The sequence below is a fragment of the Balaenoptera physalus genome (assembly GCF_965194825.1).
Source record: "Balaenoptera physalus genome assembly, chromosome: 1".
Taxonomy (NCBI): Eukaryota; Metazoa; Chordata; class Mammalia; order Artiodactyla; family Balaenopteridae; genus Balaenoptera; species Balaenoptera physalus.
The window spans coordinates 153,173,896-153,197,423 of NC_138882.1; the positions used below are offsets into that span (position 1 = coordinate 153,173,896).

At 38.1% G+C, this 23,528-nt stretch overlaps 1 protein-coding gene across 4 annotated transcripts in view; it reads right to left on the reverse strand.

Moving 5' to 3' along the window:
- Positions 1-23,528, reverse strand: part of OSBPL9 (oxysterol binding protein like 9) — a 180,304-nt gene that overhangs the window by 101,898 nt on the left and 54,878 nt on the right. For all 4 annotated transcript variants that reach the window (XM_082429391.1, XM_082429390.1, XM_082429389.1 and 1 more), the window contains exon 3: positions 23,177-23,255. In XM_082429391.1, the coding sequence (XP_082285517.1) occupies positions 23,177-23,255 (79 nt within the window). The remainder of the gene's footprint in view (positions 1-23,176; positions 23,256-23,528) is intronic.

Sequence of the window (23,528 nt, forward strand, 5' to 3'; positions counted from 1 at the left end):
CAAGGATTCTTTGATATACGCAGATCAATCAATGTGATACACCATATTAACAAATTGAAGAAGAAAAACCATATGATCATCTCAATACATGCAGAAAAAGCTTTTGACAAAATTCAACACCCATTTATGATAAAAACTCTCCAGAAAGTGGGCATAGACGGAACCTACCCCAACATAATAAAGGCCATATATGACAAACCCACAGCAAACATCATTCTCAATGGTGAAAAACTGAAAGCATTTCCTCTAAGATCAGGAACGAGACAAGGATGTCCACTCTCACCACTATTATTCAACATAGTTCTGGAAGTCCTAGCCACGGCAATCAGAGAAGAAAAAGAAATAAAAGGAATACAAATTGGAAAAGAAGAAGTAAAACTGTCACTGTTTGCGGATGACATGATACTATACATAGAGAATCCTAAAACTGCCACCAGAAAACTGCTAGAGCTAATTAATGAATATGGTAAAGTTGCAGGATACAAAATTAATGCACAGAAATCTCTTGCGTTCCTATACACTAATGATGAAAAATCTGAAAGAGAAATTATGGAAACACTCCCATTTACCACTGCAACAAAAAGAATAAAATACCTAGGAATAAACCTACCTAGGGAGACAAAAGACCTGTATGCAGAAAACTATAAGACACTGATGAAAGAAATTAAAGATGATAACAACAGATGGAGAGATATACCATGTTCTTGGATTGGAAGAATCAACATTGTGAAAATGAGTATACTACCCAAAGCAATCTACAGATTCAATGCAATCCCTATCAAATTACCAATGGCATTTTTTACAGAGCTAGAACAAATCATCTTAAAATTTGTATGGAGACACAAAAGACCCCGAATAGCCAAAGCAGTCTTGAGGCAAAAAAATGGAGCTGGAGGAATCAGACTCCCTGACTTCAGACTATACTACAAAGCTACAGTAATCAAGACAATATGGTACTGGCACAAAAACAGAAACATAGATCAATGGAACAAGACAGAAAGCCCAGAGATTAACCCACGCACCTATGGTCAACTAATCTATGACAAAGGAGGCAAAGATATACAATGGAGAAAAGATAGTCTCTTCAATAAGTGGTGCTGGGAAAACTGGACAGCTACATGTAAAAGAATGAAATTAGAATACTCCCTAACACCATACACAAAAATAAACTCAAAATGGATTAGAGACCTAAATATAAGACTGGACACTATAAAACTCTTAGAGGAAAACATAGGAAGAACACTCTTTGACATAAATCACAGCAAGATCTTTTTTGATCCACCTCCTAGAGTAATGGAAATAAAAACAAAAATAAACAAATGGGACCTAATGAAACTTCAAAGCTTTTGCACAGCAAAGGAAACCATACACAAGACGAAAAGACAACCCTCAGAATGGGAGAAAATATTTGCAAACGAATCAACGGACAAAGGATTAATCTCCAAAATATATAAACAGCTCATTCAGCTCAATAATAAAGAAACAAACACCCCAATCCAAAAATGGGCAGAAGACCTAAATAGACATTTCTCCAAAGAAGACATACAGATGGCCACGAAGCACATGAAAAGATGCTCAACATCACTAATTATTAGAGAAATGCAAATCAAAACTACAATGAGGTATCACCTCACTCCTGTTAGAATGGGCATCATCAGAAAATCTACAAACAACAAATGCTGGAGAGGGTGTGGAGAAAAGGGAACCCTCTTGCACTGTTGGTGGGAATGTAAATTGATACAGCCACTATGGAGATCAATATGGAGGTTCCTTAAAAAACTAAAAATAGAATTACCATATGACCCAGCAATCCCACTACTGGGCATATACCCAGAGAAAACCGTAATTCAAAAAGACACATGCACCCCAATGTTCATTGCAGCACTATTTACAATAGCCAGGTCATGGAAGCAACCTAAATGCCCATCAACAGACGAATGGATAAAGAAGATGTGGTACATATATACAATGGAATATTACTCAGCCATAAAAAGGAACGAAATTGAGTCATTTGTTGAGAAGTGGATGGATCTAGATACTGTCATACAGAGTGAAGTAAGTCAGAAAGAGAAAAACAAATATCGTATATTAATGCATGTATGTGGAACCTAGAAAAATGGTACAGATGAGCCGGTTTGCAGGGCAGAAGTTGAGACACAGATGTAGAGAATGGACATATGGACACCAAGGGGGGAAAACTGCAGTGGGGTGGGGATGGTGGTGTGCTGAATTGGGCGATTGGGATTGGCATGTATACACTGATGTGTATGAAATTGATGCCTAATAAGAACCTGCAGTATAAAAAAACAAACAAACAAAACAACTAATACTAAACTTTCATTGGGTTATTTGTATGGAAATATGTTAATATAAATGTTTCAGACATTATATGAAATTTCTAAAAATCTTATATTTGTATTTGTATGGAAATATGTATGGAAATATGTTAATATAAATGTTTCAGACATTACATGAAATTTCTAAAAATCTTATACGTTCTGGTATAATGTTATAAGTAATAATCCTAGTTATTACTTTAAAATGTATATCTCAGAAATAACTAATTTTCTTGTCAACTGCATTATTATGAACTTTCATCAAATCTTTAACAGTGGTCATTTTTAAGTCTTCTGTCATTTACAGACAGTTCTGGGTGTACTCTGATGCTTTTGCAAATATGTTCCTATAAAAGGCTTTCATCTTCAAGAAATTCATGGAAAAGACTCTGACAAGTACAGGTTTCTGGTAACTGACTGTACTGCTGAACTGAATGAATAAGCATTTTCAGAACTCTAATGAAAAACTGATGAACTCATAAAAGTGCTAACAAAAGATCAAGATGAAAAAAAATTTAATTACATGGGACTGAGTGAACTGATGAGGATGAGTATAATTTTTGTGACTTTCTGTCTGAATTAAAAAAAAAAAAATCCCCCAAAAAAAAAAAAACAAACAAAACTCTGGAGTAAAGTTAAACAGGGTACAGGTCAATACCTGTTTGACTCCCTGCCTTTAAATCCATACAGGGGGACTTCCCTGGTGGCACAGTGGTTAAAAATCCGCCTGCCAATGCAGAGGACATGGGTTTGAACCCTGGCCCGGGAGGATCCCACATGCTGCGGAGCAACTGAGCCTGTGGGTCACAACTGCTGAGCCTGCGCTCTAGAGCCCGTGAGCCACAACTACTGAGCCTGCGTGCCACAACTACTGAAGCCTGTGCACATAGAGCCTGTGCGCCGCAACAAGAGAAGCCACTGCAATGAGTAGCCCCTGCTCATCGCAACTAGAGAAAGCCCGCACGCAGTAATGAAGACCCAACGCAGCCAAAAATAAATAAATAAAATAGATAGATTAAAAAACAAAATCCATACAGGCAACATTCCTGAGCCTTTCTTCAGCCAGTCTTCCAAGCCTCCCTCACACTTGGTGACAGACTGCTCACCTCACACTTCATGCCATGACTCACACCAGTCTATTCTGACCAATGTCCCGGTTCCCTTGCTTCAGCTGGGCCCCTGCCATTGACAACTAGCAACTTGGATACACACTGAGCACAGGAGAAACTATGACAACCTGATAGCATGAAAACCCTAACTACTGTCAGAGTAGGAAGCATACTGTACTGTTTAGAAGAAGAGAAAACAGCAGTGAAGCTAGAGCTGCAAAGAGGCTAAGGCATGGTGAAAAGAGAAGTCCGTGTGGCTAAGAGTAAGAAAGGAAGAAAGTCATGGAGAAACAGTGCTGCGTAATGAAGATGGCATGGGCTTGAATTCTGGCTCAGCCACCTCCCATATGTGGTACCTTGGATAAAAACTTCTCCAAGCCTTAGTTTCCTTATCTGTAAAATGGGAATAAAAATACCTATCTTATAAACATGTGGGGGGGGGGCACACGAGGATTACAGTGCCTAGCATCACATTAACTGCACTCTTAGTGTCTTCTTCCTCTCTACCCCACTCCCTTCTTTTATTCGTCAGAGGCTCACTTCTAGAATATAATCACCTCCAGGAAAGATTTCCAGTCATTCTCTCCAAGATAAAAAAAAAAAAAAAATCCCATTGACACCCACCCCCACTTGGCTTAAATCACCCATATACAAGGGCTCAGCTCAATTTTTTTTTTATGTGATCCCCTAATTCCACCCACTAGGCAGTCCCACCCAAAGCAGATATCCTCATTAAAGCCAGCAACCCAGCAAAGATGCAGCTTCTTTACAGTTTATCTGAATTCTAATTCTTTTTTCTGGGGTATTAGTCAAAACTGTCTTAGGGTCCTCCAAATTTAATACTAAGAAAATGCAATGATGAGTGACTTCCCTGTTGGCACAGTGGTTAAGAATCTGCCTGCCAATGCAGGGGACACAGGTTTGATCCCTGGTCCAGGAAGATCCCACATGCTGAGGAGCAACTAAGTCCGTGTACCACATCTACTGAGCCTGTGCTCTAGAGCCCACATGCCACAACTACTGAGCCTGTGCACCTAGAGCCCGTGCTCTGCAACAAGAGAAGCCACGGCAATGAGAAGCATGTGCATCACAATGAAGAGTAGCCACCACCCGCCACAACTAGAGAAAACCCGCGCGCAGCAACGAAGACCCAACACAGCCAAAAATAAATTAATTAAAAAAAAGAAAAGAAAATGCAATGATGAAACACAACTTGAATTTATATGCTGAACCAATGTTACATGTGGAGTACATTGATTAAAGCATCATGATCACGAGAATGAATGTTCATAAACTGCAAGTATAGTTAATAAAGGAGGTTGAAAGGCCAAAGATGACCCTGGCAGAAGTGAGTATTTTCTTAGAGAATTCACCAGCTAGTTATCTATCTTAAAGTAAAACCAAGGGTGAATGCAGTCTAGGCACTACTAAAAGATAGCACTTTAACTCATGGATATTTAACCTGGGGTCAGAGAACTACCTGAAAGTATGCAACCAGGAAGCTTCCTCTAGAATAATTATTTTCAAAATGTGAGACCCTTAAGGATAGGCACTTACCTTGCTCACTACTTTACACTCAGGAACTAGGCTAGTACCCGGTATACAATAAGCACGCAAATATTTGTTGATAATAAAAATGAATGAATGAATGAATAAAAAGAAAGAATGGATGAAATAAATTGAATACTGGTATTTTCCCAAAGTGCCTAGGGGCTGCCTAGGGCAGGGCTCTAGGCCCTCAACCTTCTGACTTCAAGCAGAGCAACTGTACTTTTTTCTGCCTCACATTTGGGCTTCTAAATAAGGTTGCATATGTAATATGTTTTTATTAAAAGTTTGAAAAACATGGAAAATCTAATTATCATTGTAATTCCCTTCCCTGAACTGCTATTATAAGTGCATATAATTTAATGCTTCAATGTCCCCTAAGTCAGTTTTGAGTCCCCAAGTTTTCCTGAGCTATGAGATGACATTTTACATAAGCAGTACTTGCCTATTCAACCTTCATATAACCTGTACTTTCTTGTACACTGACTCCTCAGAGAAAAGTTTGAATTTTCTATTATCAATCAACAAGCAGACATTTTGTGCCATCACATCACGCAAAGCCTGCCAGGCAACAATTTAGTTCCTGTAGCATCACCATCTCCACTGGAAGAGCAGTGCTCATGCAACTATTTTAATGTACTTTGCATTCTATTCTACCATTCTTTTAATTAGTAGAAAAACAGAAAAATTAAAGTGCCAATAGGACTGACAATTAACATAAATTTTATAAACATAATAAAACTGAGAAATCATTAGGCATGCTGTAAACAGTAAATCTTTATGATTAATAGGACACTCCTTAGACTTTGGCCCCTAAGACTTTAGTCCATTGCCTATTCATTCATTTTTAAAGGAAAGGTATAAAATGTACAAATATATCTTAAGAATAAATATTATGTCTAAAAGGCAAGGTGTCATTAAGGACTTCGTAGTATGTCATGAGAATACATCCCCCTTATACCCTGCAAGTCTTTGTTCAACTCAGTTTACTTCCATCCATATTTTCATTTACACATTATATACTAAAGTAGGGAAATGCTTTTCTTTATATATCTACACTTACTCTTCACAATAATACCTACCAGCAATGGGTTCCAACTTGGGTAAAAAGATTACTTAACAATATATATCAGCAATTTTAGATAGTATGGTTAATGAATGAGTCTAAGACTATTCCCTATTCCCTTTCAAAAAGAAGGGTATAAGAAAAGCATGAGCACACCAACAACAACAAAAACATGGACAAAAGAATGAGCGAGGCAGGATTACACTTCAAGATGGTGGAGGAGTAAGACATGGAGATCACCTTCCTCCCCACAAATACATCAAAAACACATCTACTTGTGGAACAACTCCTACAGAACACCTACTGAACTGTGGCAGAAGACCTCAGACTTCTCAAAAGGCAAGAAACTCCCCACATACCTGGGTAGGGCAAAAGAAAAAAGAAAGAACACAGACAAAAGAATAGGGACAGGACCTGCACCTCTGGGAAGGAGCTGTGAAGGAGGAAAAGTTTCCACACACTAGGAAGTCCCTTCAATGGCAGAGATGGGGGGTGGTCGGGGGTGAAGATTCGGAGCCACGGAGCAGAGCGCAGCAACACGGGTGCAGAGGGCAAAGCAGAGAGATTCCCGCACAGAGGATCACTGCTGACCAGCACTCACCAGCCCAAGAGGCTTGTGTGCTCACCTGCTGGGGCGGGTGGGGGCTGGGAGCTGAGGCTGGGGCTTCAGAGGTCAGATCCCAGGGAGAGGACTGGGGTTGGCTGCGCGAACACAGCCTGAAGGGGGCTAGTGTGCCACAGCTAGCTGGGAGGGAGTCCGGGAAAAAGTCTGGAACTGCCTAAGAGGCAAGAGACCATTGTTTCGGGATGTGCGAGGAGAGGGGATTCAGAGCACTGCCTAAACGAGCTCCAGGGATGGGCACGAGCCATGGCTCTCAGCGTGGACACCAGAGACAGGCATGAAATGCTAAGGCTGCTACCGCAGCCACCAAGAAGCCTGTGTGCAAGCCACCAAGAATCACTATCCACACCTTCCCTCCCGGGAGCCTATGCAGCCCACCACTTCCAGGGTCCCGGGATTCAGGGACAACTTCCCCGGGAGAACACATGGCACGCCCCAGGCTGCTGCAATATCACACTGGCCTCTGCTGCTGCAAGCTCGCCCCACATTCCATACCCCTCCCTCCCCCCAGCATCAGTGAGCCAGAGCCCCCTAATCAGCCACTCCTTTAACCCCCTCCTGTCCAGGGGAAGAACAGACGCCAGAGGGCGAGCTACATGCAGATGCAGGGCCAAATCCAAGGCTGAACCCCAGGAGCTGTGCGAACAAAGAAGAGAAAGGGGAATTTCTCTGTGCAGCCTCAGGAGCAGCAGATTAAATCTCCACAATCAACTTGATGTACCCTGCATCTGTGGAATACCTGAATGACAATTAATCAACCCAAAATTGAGGCAGTGGACTTTGGGAGCAACAGTAGACTTGGGGTTTGCTGTATGCGACTGACTAGTTTCTGCTTTTTCTGTTTATCTTAGTATAGATTTTAGTGCTTCTTATCATTGGTGGATTTGTTTATTGGTTTCGTTGCTCTCTTCTTTTTCTTTTTATTACTTTTTTATTTCTTAATTTTAAAAATACTATTTTTATTTTTTATTTTAATAACTTTATTTTATTTATTTCTTTTTCTTTCTTTCTTCTCCCTTTTCTTCTGAGCCATGTGGCTGACAGGGTCTTGGTGCTCCAGCGGGGTGTCAGACCTGTGCCAATGAGGTGGGAGAGCCGAATTCAGGACACTGGTCCAACAGAAACCTCCTGGCTCCACGTAATATCAAATGGCGAAAGCTCTCCCAGAGATCTCCATCTCAACGCTAAGACCCAGCACCACTCAAAGACCAGAAAGCTACAGTGCTGGACACCCCATGCCAAACAACTAGCAAGACAGGAACACAACCCCACCCATTAGCAGAGAGGCTACCTAAAATCATAATAAGTTCACAGACACCCCAAAACACACCACCGGATGCGGTCCTGCCCACCAGAAAGACAAGATCCAGCCTCATCCACCAGAACACAGGCACCAGTCCCCTCCACCAGAAAGCCTACACAACCCACTGAACCAACCTTAGCCACTGGGGACAGACACCAAAAAAAAAACGGGAACTATGTACCTGCAGCCTGCAAAAACGAGACCCTAAACACAGTAAGTTAAGCAAAATGAGAAGACAGAGAAATATGCAGCAGATGAAGGAGCAAGGTAAAAACCCACCAGACCAAACAAATGGAGAGGAAACAGGCAGTCTACCTGAAAAGGAATTCAGAGTAATGATAGCAAAGATGATCCAAAAATCTTGGAAATAGAATGGAGAAAATACAAGAAACATTTAACAAGGACCTAGAAGAACTAAAGAGCAAACAAACAATGATGAACCACACAATAAATGAAATTTAAAATTCTCTAGAAGGAATCAATAGCAGAATAACTGAGGCAGAAGAACGGATAAGTGACCTGGAAGATAAAATAGTGGAAGTCACTACCACAGAGCAGAATAAAGAAAAAGGAATGAAAAGAATTGAGGACAGTCTCAGAGACCTCTGGGACAAGATTTAATGCACTAACATTCAAATTATAGGGGTCCTAGAAGAAGAAGAGAAAAAGAAAGGGACTGAGAAAATATTTGAAGAGATAATATGTGAAAATTTCCCTACTATGGGAAAGGAAATAGTCACTCAAGTCCAGGAAGCGCAGAGAGTCCCATACAGGATAAATCCAAGGAGAAACACGCCAAGACACATATTAATCAAACTATCAAAAATTAAATACAAAGAAAAAATATTGAAAGCAGCAGGGAAAAGCAACAAATAACATACAAGGGAATCCCCATAAGGTTAATAGCTGATCTTTCAGCAGAAACTCTGCAAGCCAGAAGGGAGTGGCAGGACATATTTAAAGTAATGAAAGGGAAAAACCCACAACCAAGATTACTGTACCCAGTAAGGACCTCATTCAGATTCGATGGAGAAATTAAAACCTTTACAGACAAACAAAAACTAAGAGAATTCAGCACCACAAAACCAGCTTTACAACAAATGCTAAAGGAACTTCTCTAGGCAGGAAACACAAGAGAAGGAAAACAACTGCAATAACAGACCCAGAACAATTAAGAAAATGGTCATAGGAACATACATATCGATAATTACCTTAAATGTAAATGGATTAAATGCTCCCACCAAAAGACACAGACTGGCTGAATGGATACAAAAACAAGACCCATATATATGCTGTCTACAAGAGACCCACTTTAGACCTAGAGACACATACAGACTGAAAGTGAGGGGATGGAAAAAGATATTCCATGCAAATGGAAACCAAAAGAAAGCTGGAGTAGCAATTTTCATATCAGACAAAACAGACTTTAAAATAAAGACTATTACAAGAGACAAAGAATGACACTACCTAATGATCAAGGGACCAATCCAAGAAGAAGATATAACAATTGTAAATATTTTTGCACCCAACATAGGAGCACCTCAATACATAAGGCAAATGCTAACAGCCATAAAAGGGGAAATCGACAGTAACACAATCATAGTAGGGAACTTTAACACCCCACTTTCATCAATGGACAGATCATCCAAAATGAAAATAAATAAGGAAACATAAGCTTTAAATGATACATTAAACAAGATGGACTTAATTAATATTTATAGGACATTCCATCCAAAATCAACAGAATACACTTTCTTCTCAAGTGCTCAAGGAACATCTCCAGGGTAGATCATATCTTGGGTAACAAATCAAGCCTTGGTAAATTTAAGAGAACTGAAATAGTATCAAGTATCTTTTGCAACCAGAACAGTATGAGACTAGATATCAATTACAGGAAAAAAACTGTAAAAATACAAACACATGGAGGCTAAACAATATGCTACTAAATAACCAAGAGATCACTGAAGAAATCAAAGAGGAAATCAAAAAAAACCTACAAACAAATGACAATGAAAACACGACAACCCAAAACCTATGGGATGCAGCAAAAGCAGTTCTAAGAGGGAAGTTTATAGCAATACAATCCTACCTCAAGAAACAAGAAACATCTCAAATAAACAACCTAACCTTACACCTAAAGCAATTAGAGAAAGAAGAACACAAAAACCCGAAAGTTAGCAGAGGAAAGAAATCATAAAGATCAGATCAGAACTAACTGAAAAAGAAATGAAGGAAACAAAAGCAAAGATCAATAAAACTAAAAGGTGGTTCTTTGAGAAGATAAACAAAATTGATAAACCATTAGCCAGACTCATCAAGAAAAAAAGGGAGAGGACTCAAATCAATAGAATTAGAAATGAAAAAGGAGAAGTAACAACTGACACTGCAGAAATACAAAGGATCATGAGAGAATACTACAAGCAACTCTATGCCAATAAAATGGACAACCTGGAAGAAATGGACAAATTCTTAGAAAAGCACAACTTTCTGAGACTGAACCAGGAAGAAACAGAAAATATAACAGACCAATCACAAGCACTGAAATTGAGACTGTGATTAAAAATCTTCCAACAAACAAAAGCCCAGGACCAGATGGCTTCACAGGTGAATTCTATCAAACATTTAGAGAAGAGCTAACACCTATCCTTCTCAAACTCTTCCAAAATATAGCAGAGGTAGGAATACTCCCAAACTCATTCTACGAGGCCACCATCACCCTGACACCAAAACCAGACCCAGATGTCACAAAGAAAGAAAACTACAGGCCAATATCACTGATGAACATACATGCAAAAATCCTCAACAAAATACTAGCAAACAGAATCCAACAGCACATAAAAAGGATCATACACCATGATCAAGTGGGGTTTGTCCCAGGAATGCAAGGATTCTTCAATATACGGAAATCAATCAATGTGATACAGCATATTAAAAAACTGAAAGATAAAAACCATATGATAATCTCAATAGATGCAGAAAAAGCTTTCAAAAAAATTCAACACCCATTTATGATAAAAACCCTCCAGAAAGTAGGCATAGAGGGAACTTACCTCAACATCATAAAGGCCATACATGACAAACCCACAGCCAACATCGTTCTCAATGGTGAATAACTGAAACCACTTCCTCTAAGATCAGGATCAAGACAAGGTTGTCCACTCTCACCACTATTATTCAACAGAGTTTTGGAAGTTTTAGCCACAGCAATCAGAGAAGAAAAAGAAATAAAAGGAATCCAAATCGGAAAAGAAGAAGTAAAGCTGTCACTGTTTGCAGATGACATCACAGTATACATAAAGAATCCTAAAGATGCTACCAGAAAACTACTAGAGCTAATCAATGAATTTGGTAAAGTAGCAGAATACAAAATTAATGCACAGAAATCTCTTGCATTCCTATACACTAATGATGAAAAATCTGAAAGAGAAATTAAGGAAACACTCCCATTTACCACTGCAACAAAAAGAATAAAATACCTAGGAATAAACCTACCTAAGGAGACAAAAGATCTGTATGCAGAAAACTATAAGACAATGATGAAGGAAATTAAAGATGATACAAACAGATGGACAGATATACCATGTTCTTGGATTGGAAGAATCAACATTGTGAAAATGACTATAGTACCCAAAGCAATCTACAGATTCAATGCAATCTCTACCAAACTACCAATGGCATTTTTCACAGAACTAGAACAAAAAATTTTACAATTTGTATGGAACACAAAAGATCCCGAATAGCTAAAGCAATCTTGAGAAAGAAAAACAGAGCTGGAGGAATCAGGCTCCCAGACTTCAGACTATACTATAAAGCTACCGTAATCAAGACAGTATGGTACTGGCACAAAAACAGAAATATAGATCATTGGAACAGGATAGAAAGCCCAGAGATAAACCCACACATATATGGTCACCTTATTTTTGATAAAGGAGGCAAGAATATATAATGGAGAAAAGACAGTCTCTTCAGTAAGTGGTGCTGGGAAAGCTGGACAGCTACATGTAAAAGAATGAAATTAGAACACTCCCTAACACCATACACAAAAATAAACTCCAAATGGATTAAAGACCTAAATGTAAGGCCAGACACTATAAAACTCTTAGAGGAAAACATAGGCAGAACACTCTATGACATAAATCACAGCAAGATCCTTTCTGACCCACCTCCTAGAGAAAGGGAAATAAAAACAAAAATAAACAAGTGTGACCTAATGAAACTTAAAAGCTTTTGCACAGCAAAGGAAACCATAAACAAGACGAAAAGACCACCCTCAGAATGGGAGAAAATATTTGCAAATGAATCATCGGACAAAGGATTAATCTCCAAAATATATAAACAGCTCATTCAGCTCAATATTAAAGAAACAAACAACCCAATCCAAAAATGGGCAGAAGGCCTAAATAGACATTTCTCCAAAGAAGACATACAGATGGCCAAGAAGCACATGAAAAGCTGCTCAACATCACTAATTATTAGAGAAATGCAAATCAAAACTACAATGAGGTATCACCTCACGCCAGTCAGAATGGCCATCATCAAAAAATCTACAAACAGTAAATGATGGAGAGGGTGTGGAGAAAAGGGAACCCTCTTGCACTCTTGGTGGGAATGTAAATTGATACCACCACTATGGAGAACAGTATGGAGGTTCCTTAAAAAACTAAAAATAGAACTACCATACGACCCAGAAATCTCACTATTGGGCATATACCCTGAGAAAACCATAATTCAAAAAGAGTCATGTACCACAATGTTCATTGCAGCTCTATTTACAATAGCCAGGACATCAAAGCAACCTAAGTGTCCATCAACAGATGAATGGATAAAGAAGATGGGGCACATACATACAATGGAATATTACTCAGCCATAAAAAGAAATGAAATTGAGTTATTTGTAGTGAAGTGGATGGACCTAGAGTCTGTCATACAGAGTGAAGTAAGTCAGAAAGAGAGAAACATATACTGTATGCTAACACATATATATGGAATCTTAAAAAAAAAATGGTTCTGAAGAACCTAGGGGCAGGACAGGAATAAAGATGCAGACATAGAGAATGGACTTGAGGACATGGGGGGGGGGAAGGGTAAGCTGGGACGAAGTGAGAGAGTGGCATGGACATATACACACTACTAAATGTAAAATAGATAGCTAGTGGGAAGCAGCTGCATAGCACAGGGAGATCAGCTTGGTGCTTTGTGACCACCTAGAGGGGTGGGATAGGGAGGGTGCGAGGGAGATGCAAGAGGGAGGAGACATGGGGATATATGTATATGTATAGCTGATTCACTGTGTTATAAAGCAGAAACTAACACACCATTGTAAAGCAATTATACTCCAATAAAGATGTTAAAAAAATTTAAAATTAAAAAATTTTTAAAAAAGAAATGAAGGAAACAATAGCAAAGATCAATAAAACTAAAAGCTGGTTCTTTGAGATGATAAACAAAATTGATAAACCACTAGCCAGACTCATCAAGCAAAAAAGGGAGAAGACTCAAATCAAGAGAATTAGAAATGAAAAAGGAGAAGTAACAACTGGTTCAGTCTCAGGTTGGGCTTTTGTAAGAAGTAACAACCAACACTGCAGAAATACAATGGATTCTTAGAAAAGATTTTCTAAGAATCCTTTCTAAATACAAATGATTCCTGCAAGAGGGAGGGGATATGGGGATATATGTATACGTATAGCTGATTCACTTTGTTATACAGCAGAAACTGATAGACCATTGTAAAGCAATTATACTCCAGTAAAGATGTTAAAAAATAATAATAATATAAAGAATAAATGAATGGAAAGCAGAAAAAAAAAACTTAAGTGCAATTAAAATAAGTGAACTGAAAAACAAAACAAAGAAAGAATGAGTGATTCACCAAATAAGAAATAAACACATGAAAAATATTCTTGAGAAGAGGACACTGGGTTGGCATTCTTCTAAAATTATAATGCTAAATGCTGATGAAGGGTTTGATAAAGAAGAGGGGAGTATAAATTGACAATCTCCCTTGAAAGCTATAGGGGAAGGCTGTTTCAGGAATATTAAAAATATTTATGTCTTTTGTTATGACAAATCTTTTATGAATCTATCTGTCCTAAGCTAAAAAGAGATTTGGTTGAAGATTTATGTACAAGGATGTTCAACACAGTATTATGTAACATAGAGAAAAACCTGTACAATATAGATTAAAGGTTAAGTATGTTTATTCATAAAATGGTATATCACGTAACTATTAAAAATCATATTTTCTTAGAACATTCAGTGTCATGTGGAAATGTTCATGATATAATATTTAAAATTGAAAGTATGGAAATTTATTTACACGGAATGACTCAATTTTGTAAAATTCACACACAAACACACACACTCACAAACAACTGAAATATCAGAAGGAAATCCACAAGCATGTTACTAATAATTATCTTTGGGTTGCAGGATTATGGGTGATTATTAGTATCACCTTTATACTACTCTATATTTTCCCAATTTCTACAGTGAGCAGTTATTAATTTTACTACTTAGAAATTATAAAAAAGGGGACTTCCCTGGTGGCACAGCCGTTAAGAATCCACCTGCCAATGCAGGGGACACGAGTTCGATCCCTGGTCTGGGAAGATCCCACATGCCATGGAGCAACTAAGCCCGTGTGCCACAACTACTGAGCCTGTGCTCTAGAGCCTGCAAGCCACAACTACTGAGCCCACACGCCACAACTACTGAAGCCTGCACGCCCTAAAGCCTGTAAGCCACAACTACTGAGCCTGAGCACCACGACTACTGAAGCCCACGTGCCCAGAGCCCATGCTCTGCAACAAGAGAAGCCACCACAATGAGAAGCCTGCACACCACAGCGAAGAGTAGCCCCCACTCGCCACAACTAGAGAAAGCCTGCACGCAGCGACGAGGACCCAACGCAGCCAAATAAATAAATAAATAAATAAAAAGGAAGTTATAAAAAAGGAAATAGTGGGATAAAATGTAAATAACTAACAGAAAATAAAATTATATAGCCACTCTAATCCTGACTACTCAGTAAGCCAAACAGTCCACAATTGGTTAAATTTGGATAAATTATAATTTCAAATATTCAGGGAGGATCCTGAACAGAAAGCAAATTAAGAAGAAGAAAGGTACACCAACTGAGGTACAATCCTCCTACAATAACACAACAAACTCCCAGTAAATGAATTCAGTAGCATTTCTCCACTTAACGCCTACTGAAATTATGACACCTAATTAGAGAATTAGTTATAGCTGACTTATTCCCTTACAGAAAGTCTGTAAATGATTATTTTGTTTTGAGGGGTTATCACATAAAAATAAAAAATACAAAACTGCAGATGGAAATTCTTTTTTAAGTCAGTAGTCAACAAAAGATAATGGAATCTGTTTACTTCTGCCTGCAACCACAAGTTAGTCTAATGATGTACTGTCTATTCTTCTAAATGATTAATGCTGAATTAAACACCTTCCTTCACCACTGGGCTGGTTTGTAGTAATTCTGCATTTTAATAAATGAGCGAGCTCTAATGGACTGAGTTGAAAAGGTCAGCTATCAGCCCAACCACAGATGACTTCCGCTAAGACTTACACAGTTTCTAAAGTTTCTTCTAATTTAAACATTTTTTAGTGTCTAAAAATGTTGTATTTTGTCTTATGCAACTTGTATTGCTTTAAAAGTATACCCAAATAAATTTGCAAACAAATTTCATATTGCAATCATTTTGGAGAACACACTGATTAAAAGATGTCTTCATTAAAGTCCTTTGAAAGTAAAGGATTATTTTATGAAGAACTAATCATACACATATCCCTAATTTTCATCTTTAAAAAATTTAGATTTTTTTCACATACCAGGTTTACTTAAGGCAAGACACCCCTTCTGTGTAGGTTAGGACATAGTAAAAGATGACCTAAGATCAAGGCCAGGATCCTTGTCTCTCTGTGTCTCACTTCTCTCATATATAAATTGCGGATACTTCCATCTAATGTATAAGGTTATGAGAGTAAAGTGGAATAACAATGTGATACCACTGGATCCAGATCAATGGTTGTCAGACTTTAGTGTGTGTCAGAATCACTAGAGAGGGCTCATTCCAGAGTTTCTGATTCAGCAAGTCTGGGGCTCAGCCAGAGATTCTGTGTTTCTAACAAGTTCCCAGGTGATGCTGATCTGCCTGGTCTGGGACCACACTTCAAGAACTACTGATCTAGACAGACCTGGGCACAATCTACTAATCCTGGGCACTTAACTTCTCTGAAACAGTTTTTCTGACTCTTAAACTAGAAATATAACTACCTCATTGTGGAGTTTAGGAATTATGGAAGTAATGCACATTGCCTGTTGAACACAGTGCCTAGTTTATAAGAGAGACAGTGGTAATAGTAGTTGTTACCACCACTATTGCTACTATTTCTACTAAGCAATGGAACATGTAGAACATAACATCAGAAAATTTTTTAATTGCATTAAACTGCACTGTAATTTAAAGTTCCTTATATTTTACATTAATTCCTTTTCTGACAAAATTATAAAAGTTAATTATAAACTAGTTGACAAATTTCTATAATACCTTTTTTGTAGCAGTTAAGAGAATGGCTCTAGAGCACAACTGTTTGTGTTCAAATTCAAGTTCTGTAATATACCACGTGTCTGTGGCCCCCAGTTTCCTTATCTATAAAATAAAAACAATAATAGTACCTACACTTCATAAGGCTGTGAGAACTGAATGGCTTAACCTACATAAACCTCTGAATAGTGCCTGGCATAAAATAAACATTTGATAAATGTAGCTATCATTATTATTATTATTACTATTATTCCAATACACTATTAGTAACATTATAAATATATATATATTTATATATACATTAAAGCATTAAATAGGTTTAATTTTATTTGAAGGTAAAATTCAAATAACTGGGTATTTTTCTAATTATTAGTATGAACTATAGACTATTTAGTCTTTTATTAGGTTGAGACATATGAACTGCTGATATGTAACTACTTTTGACTGATAAAAACAGTACGTACTTTCATATGGTTGAAGCTAGTATCTTTCACCCCAACCTCTCTGATCATTCCTTTGAGCCCGTTGATGGTTCTACCCTAGTGCACTCCAAGGTTTGATTTTCAGCTCTCTTTTCACTCAGATCTCCCAGGAGGTTCATACCCACTACTACTACAGTTTTAACCACAGACTGAAAATCCAGAGGTTTTATCTAGCTCATAGATACATTTCGCTGGCCTACATAATTGTTTTTTAAAACCTGAAGATTTAACACTCACATATTCAAACTCTCACGCACAAAAAAATCTGGATTTCTGGCTTCTCTTGAAAAACTGGATGATCTAGCAACACTGGACAAGCATTACCAAAAGCCTACAACTGTGTGAAATTAAGTAGCAGCTACCACTTCATAGGGAATGAGTTCTCTAAATTGCTAGTCTTCAGTCAGCTTTACTCTTCACTCATTTACTTATCTGCCTAGCCCTGAGGCATTCAATTTTTCAAATTTTAATTCTACCTTCCAGCAATATGTTGATAACCACTAATCTCCATCTCCAGCCCAGACTCAGATCCAATTGGCATCACCGGCAATACCTGTGAGTCTCACAGACACCTCAAATATAAGTCCCTCACCACCTCTGTTTTAGATTCTCTATTTCAGACGTTGACAACATCCAAACAAAACAGTAAGCCAAGCCTTACTAACACGTTTACTACTCTCATTCTCTCACCTCCCATTTCCAAGCAATCAACAGTTCCTAAAGATTTATCAATACCTCCTAAAAATCTCAAGTCTGTTTTCCTCTTCTCCTTCCCCATTACCAATGCTTTAATCCCCTCAGGGCCTTAACAATCAAGGCTATTTATCTAGAGCCCCTGTCTTGCTCAGTCTCCTCTCTGCTTAAAACTCTGCTTCACTGGCTCCTCACAGACTCAGGATAAAAATAAAACCTTTTCATATTAGATGTAGGCCTCTGACTATCTTTACAGCCTCATCTCCTGCCCACTGTTCTAAAGGTACCAAACATCACCCGGTAGCATCATATTTCCACACCTTTGTACATGCTACAACAACCCATCTGCCTGGTAAATTTCTGTTCAATCTTCAGAACTCTACCAGGTAGAGGAGGTAAGGAGGGAGAGGTGGGAGACAGAGCCTGGTGACAGGGGACTTTTAATTTGTATATTATATAATTCTGAACAACTCAAAATTTTTAGAACTAGTATAATTTTAAATTTTGATTATTTTAAAAAGAATTACTCGGTAACAAGAAAAACTCTGCTCTTCTGTGCAGCACTGAGTGATTGTCTCTTTTGCCACTCCATTATTTCAGTGTCCTATACATATTTCTACTACTACAGCATATTTCATACTACATTATATACTTCTTTACAAGCTCCTTAACTTCCTGGCTCATGTCTTATTAACCTGTATACCCTCAGTTCTGAGCACAGGAAGTTACACATACTATACATACATTGAATGTTTGAACTCAACAGCCAGTCTAATTAATACCAAAACTGCTTTCCACACAATGTCTAGCCAAGAAGCCAAATGCAAACGACTTTGGCTGACTGATAGGAAAAGCGATCATTTTTTGCTATTGCTCAAAAGAAAAGAGCCGGTTTATAAAGATGAATTGGCAACTATTTTCTTTTTAATCTCTGAAAAATGACAGAATGAAGCTGTAGTTTTCAAACCTTTTTAAAGTTCTAACATGCTAGGATTGTAATTTCAATTATTACCTAAAGGGGAAAAAAAAGAGTATTTCTTTTTCAAAACTAAAGTTAATTTAAATTAACTTTGTTTAAAGAATTTTATGGCATCTCTTTAAAACTGGAGATATTCTGAAATATCAAGTTACCAGAACTGGGAATCATTAGAATGAAAAATTATCTGTTTCAGGAAAGTTTGTTCTCTTCATGGCACCAGTCCTCTCAATTATTAACAAATGATGTTTCAGGATACAGGACATGTAGGTCAGTTAGAGATTCAAACCATAGTGGAAATGAAGGTGGTGGGTAATAGCCTGCCTACATATATTTCCATACATTTGACTTTCTTTCTTGTTACTATGGATGAACTGTCCATGCTCTCAGCCAAAGGCAATGCCCCACCTGTGTATTAGGCCCCATCCTGTCTTGCCTTCTCAAGGACACTGATCCAGTAATTCTCCCCTTTCTCTCTTGCATCATCAATTTTTCCCTCTCTACTGAATCACTACCAACAGCATTAAAACATGCTATTATTGCTCTTATCTTTAAAAAAAGATATCTCAGCTTTATCTCATTTCCCTCCTCCAGCTACTACTGTTATTTCTCACCTTCCCTTTACAGCAGAACTTGAAATCACTGTCTATACCCTCATCTCTAAGTTGCTCTTCTCAAGGTTACCAATAGACTCTTAATTGTTAAATTCTGTGATCATTTCTCAGCCCTCAACTTTCTTGATCAGGAGCATTTGACACAGTTGCTGATGCCTCTCACCTCCTAGAAACACTTTCTATCTTGGCTTCCCGGGTACCACATTCACCTGGTTTTCCTCCTCCTTTTTGGTTGCTCCTTTTCAATCCCTTTTGCTAGTTCTGCCTCATCTCTGTGTCTTCCAAATAAATGTTGGAGTGCTCCAGAGTTCATTACTTGGACCTCTTCTCTTTTCTCTCTACACTTATTCCCAAATTCTCATGGCTTTAAAAACCATCTATATGCCAGTGACTCCCAAATTTATTTCTTCAGCCTGAACTTTTCTCCTGAATTCCACACTTCAACTGCCTACTTGACATCTCCATTTGGATGTCTGATAGGCAGCTAGAACTTGATTATAAGTATGTCCAAGGCTAAGTTCCTGATGCCCACCTGCCGCTCCCAAACTAGTTCCTGCGGCAATCTTCCCCACCTCAGTTAATGGCAACTCCATTCTTATTGCTCAAGACAAAAATATGGTGTCATCCTATACTACTATCTTCCTCTGACATGCTACAGTTCAACCTTCAAAAAAATATAATATCTAACAACAGACTACTACTTAGCAACATAAAGGAACTACCAATATATGCGACAAGATGGACAAATATTAAAAACATTATACTGAGCTAAAATAAAGCCAGACAAAAGAGAATACATACTGTATGATTCCATTTATGTGAAACTCTCCAAAAAAAAAAAAAAATCTAATCTTTAATGATAGATCAGCAGTTGTCTGGAGCCAGAGGCTGGGAGTGGAGACTGACTGAAAGAATAAAAGAATCTTTTGGGTGATAGAAATGTTCTACATCTTGATTATGGTAGCAGTTATATGGGTAAGTAAATCTGTCAATATTTATTGAACTTTATAGAGTGTACATTTTATTGTATGTTAATTACAGCTCAATAAAGTTGATTACACACACATGCACAATTCGACCACTTCCACTACCTCACTACCCTCACTGCTACCACGTGGGAGCCACCATCATCTCTCTTCTGGATTACTATAGCCTCCTAACTAGTTTCCCTACTTCTGTTCCTGCCTCCTGCATTTTATTCTCCAAACAGTGGCCAGAGTGATACTGTTTAAAAATCACATCATGTCACTCCTCTGTTCAAAACCCTCTAATATGGCTTCTTATCTCAGTAAAATTCAATATCCTTATTGTGCCATATGAGGCCTCCCACGATGTTATCTCTTAGACCTCATCTCCCACTACACTCCCCCATGGTTATCTGCACTCCAACCAGAACTGCCCTCCTTGCTGTTCTTCAAATACGGCAGGCACACCCTTTTGCACGTACTGTTTCCTTTGCCTGGAATGATTTACTCTTCATCATCACCCACAACAAAGCCATATAGCTTGTTCCCTCACTTCTTTCAGGTCTTTCCCTGGCCATCTAAAATTTCAAACAACCCCCCTACAAACACACACACACACACACACACACACACACACACAACCTCACTTCTATTTCATTTCCTCCTTTCCTGCTTTTTTTTTTTTTTCTCCCCAAGGCTTAGCACTATTTACTTTTATTTTACCAACTTATCTTGTTTATTGGCTTCCTCCTCTACCAGGCTGGATGCCCCAAGAGGGGAATTTTATGTTCACTACTGTATCCCCAGAACTTAGAATAATTTCTAAAATAGATGTTGAATAAATGATGAATGTATCTGAACAAATTCTAGCTTTCCCTTTAAGAGCTGACAGTAAGCAGAATTTGTTTTATAGATGCATCAATTGACACTTCCCTTGCTTTCAAAAATTCTGCTATATTAAACTTTAAAAAGTCAACACAATTACACACATGCTAATGTGTATCATCTAAACTTGTTTTCACTTCTAATCAAGAGTATAAGATCTATCAGACATTGAAAACTTTTAACAGAGTTTCATCTATTTTCTTATAAGCAAGGACTATGAATGTGAAATAACTCGTTACTGCCAAGAATATAGAGAAAGAATATTATCGAGTTCTTTACAAAAGCCAGATAATCTCATGTTGCCTGAGACTCCCATAACTATTATAGTAGAAAAGTATCCATTTAAAAAATACATATAACACTTCATTTATCCTTGTCATTTAAATGATTCATTAAAGGAATTGCTTGTTTTATAAGCAAGCCACATAAATATGGAAGTGTTAAAGGGGAGGTCAGTTTAACATAAATAACTTAAATCAGAGAAGGTAGAGGTGCCCTTGCTCTAGGGGCCTGGGTCTCCTCTCCTTTAAACAGGCAAACAATACAGTTTCTGGAAGTCCAAAGAAGATGTCTCCTTAGTAACTGCAGAGGAGAGAATTCCATACTGCAGCCTTCACCTGCATCTAGCAGCTATTACTTGAAACACATTAAAGTATTCAACTTCATTCAAGTAAAGAGTTCCAGAGTGTGGGAATTATCTGCTTTCATTTATAAGCAGCATCATAATTTAACCTAAAAATAAAGGCCATGGGCTTTCATAATAAGATTTTAAATGTTTTATGAAATTAAATGTAGTGGAAAATTTCAGGAGGACATCATTAGTTTATAGCAGTCTGTGTAAAGAATATGACCAAACATAATAAATACTTTAAGAATGCTTTTTCCTAAAAGCATTAGAGATATCACGAGTGAGTACACTGGTTTGTCTTTATTATATATAAGCTGGATCTTTCATTTCTATGTGCCAATTTCTTAAACAAGACAATGAAATAAAATAACTTCAATATACTATCCTAGTATAGAAGGACAATAGCTGTCGGAACATCTTGTATAATATATCTGGTCACTGTTAGACTTCATAACCAAAACATTTGTAAGCTATAAATTTACTATTTCTTTATCTTGGTATGCCTAGCATCTATCACAGTGCATTGTCACTTGTAGTTCAAAGAAAGTGCAAATATTCTCAATTTTTAAGTTTCTTGGACTGCTTTAAACATAAAATAGAGGTTACTCTGGAGAGGCAAAATAGCAAAAACATTAGTAACAAAGCTAACAGGCACTCCTAATAGATGAGAGGTACATTAGGACAGGATCATTAAAATTGACTTTTATTTGCTGGTTTAGAGTTTTCAAAGCAAGATGAAATGAGAATGATCATCTAGTACCTTACCCTTTCTACCGGTGAACCATAGCATGCAATGCCGAAACATAGCAGTGGCAGATGGCATTTGGTGTTATGAACTATAAAAAGGATAACAGCAGAGAAATGATGGCTGGCAGACAAGATGCAGAAATGCAGATGAAATGAATGCAAACTTGTAGTTCTTGAAGCAAAGCAAAACCTTTAAGCCAAAGGCTGCTACTAGCTTCAATTTAATTTATATTTTGAGTTTTACTCGGACAAACACTGCAGCCTTCACAATCAGTCTTTGGACTTTTCATGCAGAAGCAGAGCCACACTCCTCGATAAAGAAGACCAGCAACCTTCTGCAAACACAAGCCAGCAGCAGCAGCCCATTACTCTCTCCCTTCACTGATTTTCATCGTTTCAATTTTTAATTTTCAATTGCAGCCAGATCCACAGTCGTTTCAAATAGATCTGTATCCACTGCAGATACGATTAAATCCCTGCCTAACCTGCAGTACCACTTCGTCCAGAACGTTCCTGTGCACTCGTTCATGCAGGATCAGTTGCAAAACCATTCAAGTCACCTAGCAAATAACCCAAAAGAGAAGGAAAGAAGCAGCTGGGACTATGAAGAGGAAGAATCTTTTCTTTCAGCTCACCCTGGAAATGGAAGGTTTTCTGATCAACAGTGATTGTGAAGGTGCTGTCGTCCTCATCGTCTATACCAATCACAGCTCCCTGTGAAACAAAGAGCAAAATCCCAATAAGGCAAACAATGACATCAGCAATATTCACTACTGCTACAGCCCTGTAATGCTCAATGCACCGACGACACTGGAAGCAGGCTAGACACAGAAAAGGGGAATCTGAGGCTCTAGCTTTGCTTAAGGAGGAAGAACTAAACGAGCGGATGGCAGGGCACTGTAGTATTCTGCAAGGGTACTTTCTACCCTTGCTTAAGGGGCATGGATATGGTGGAGGAGGAGGGGATAAACATAGAAGCTGAGTCTA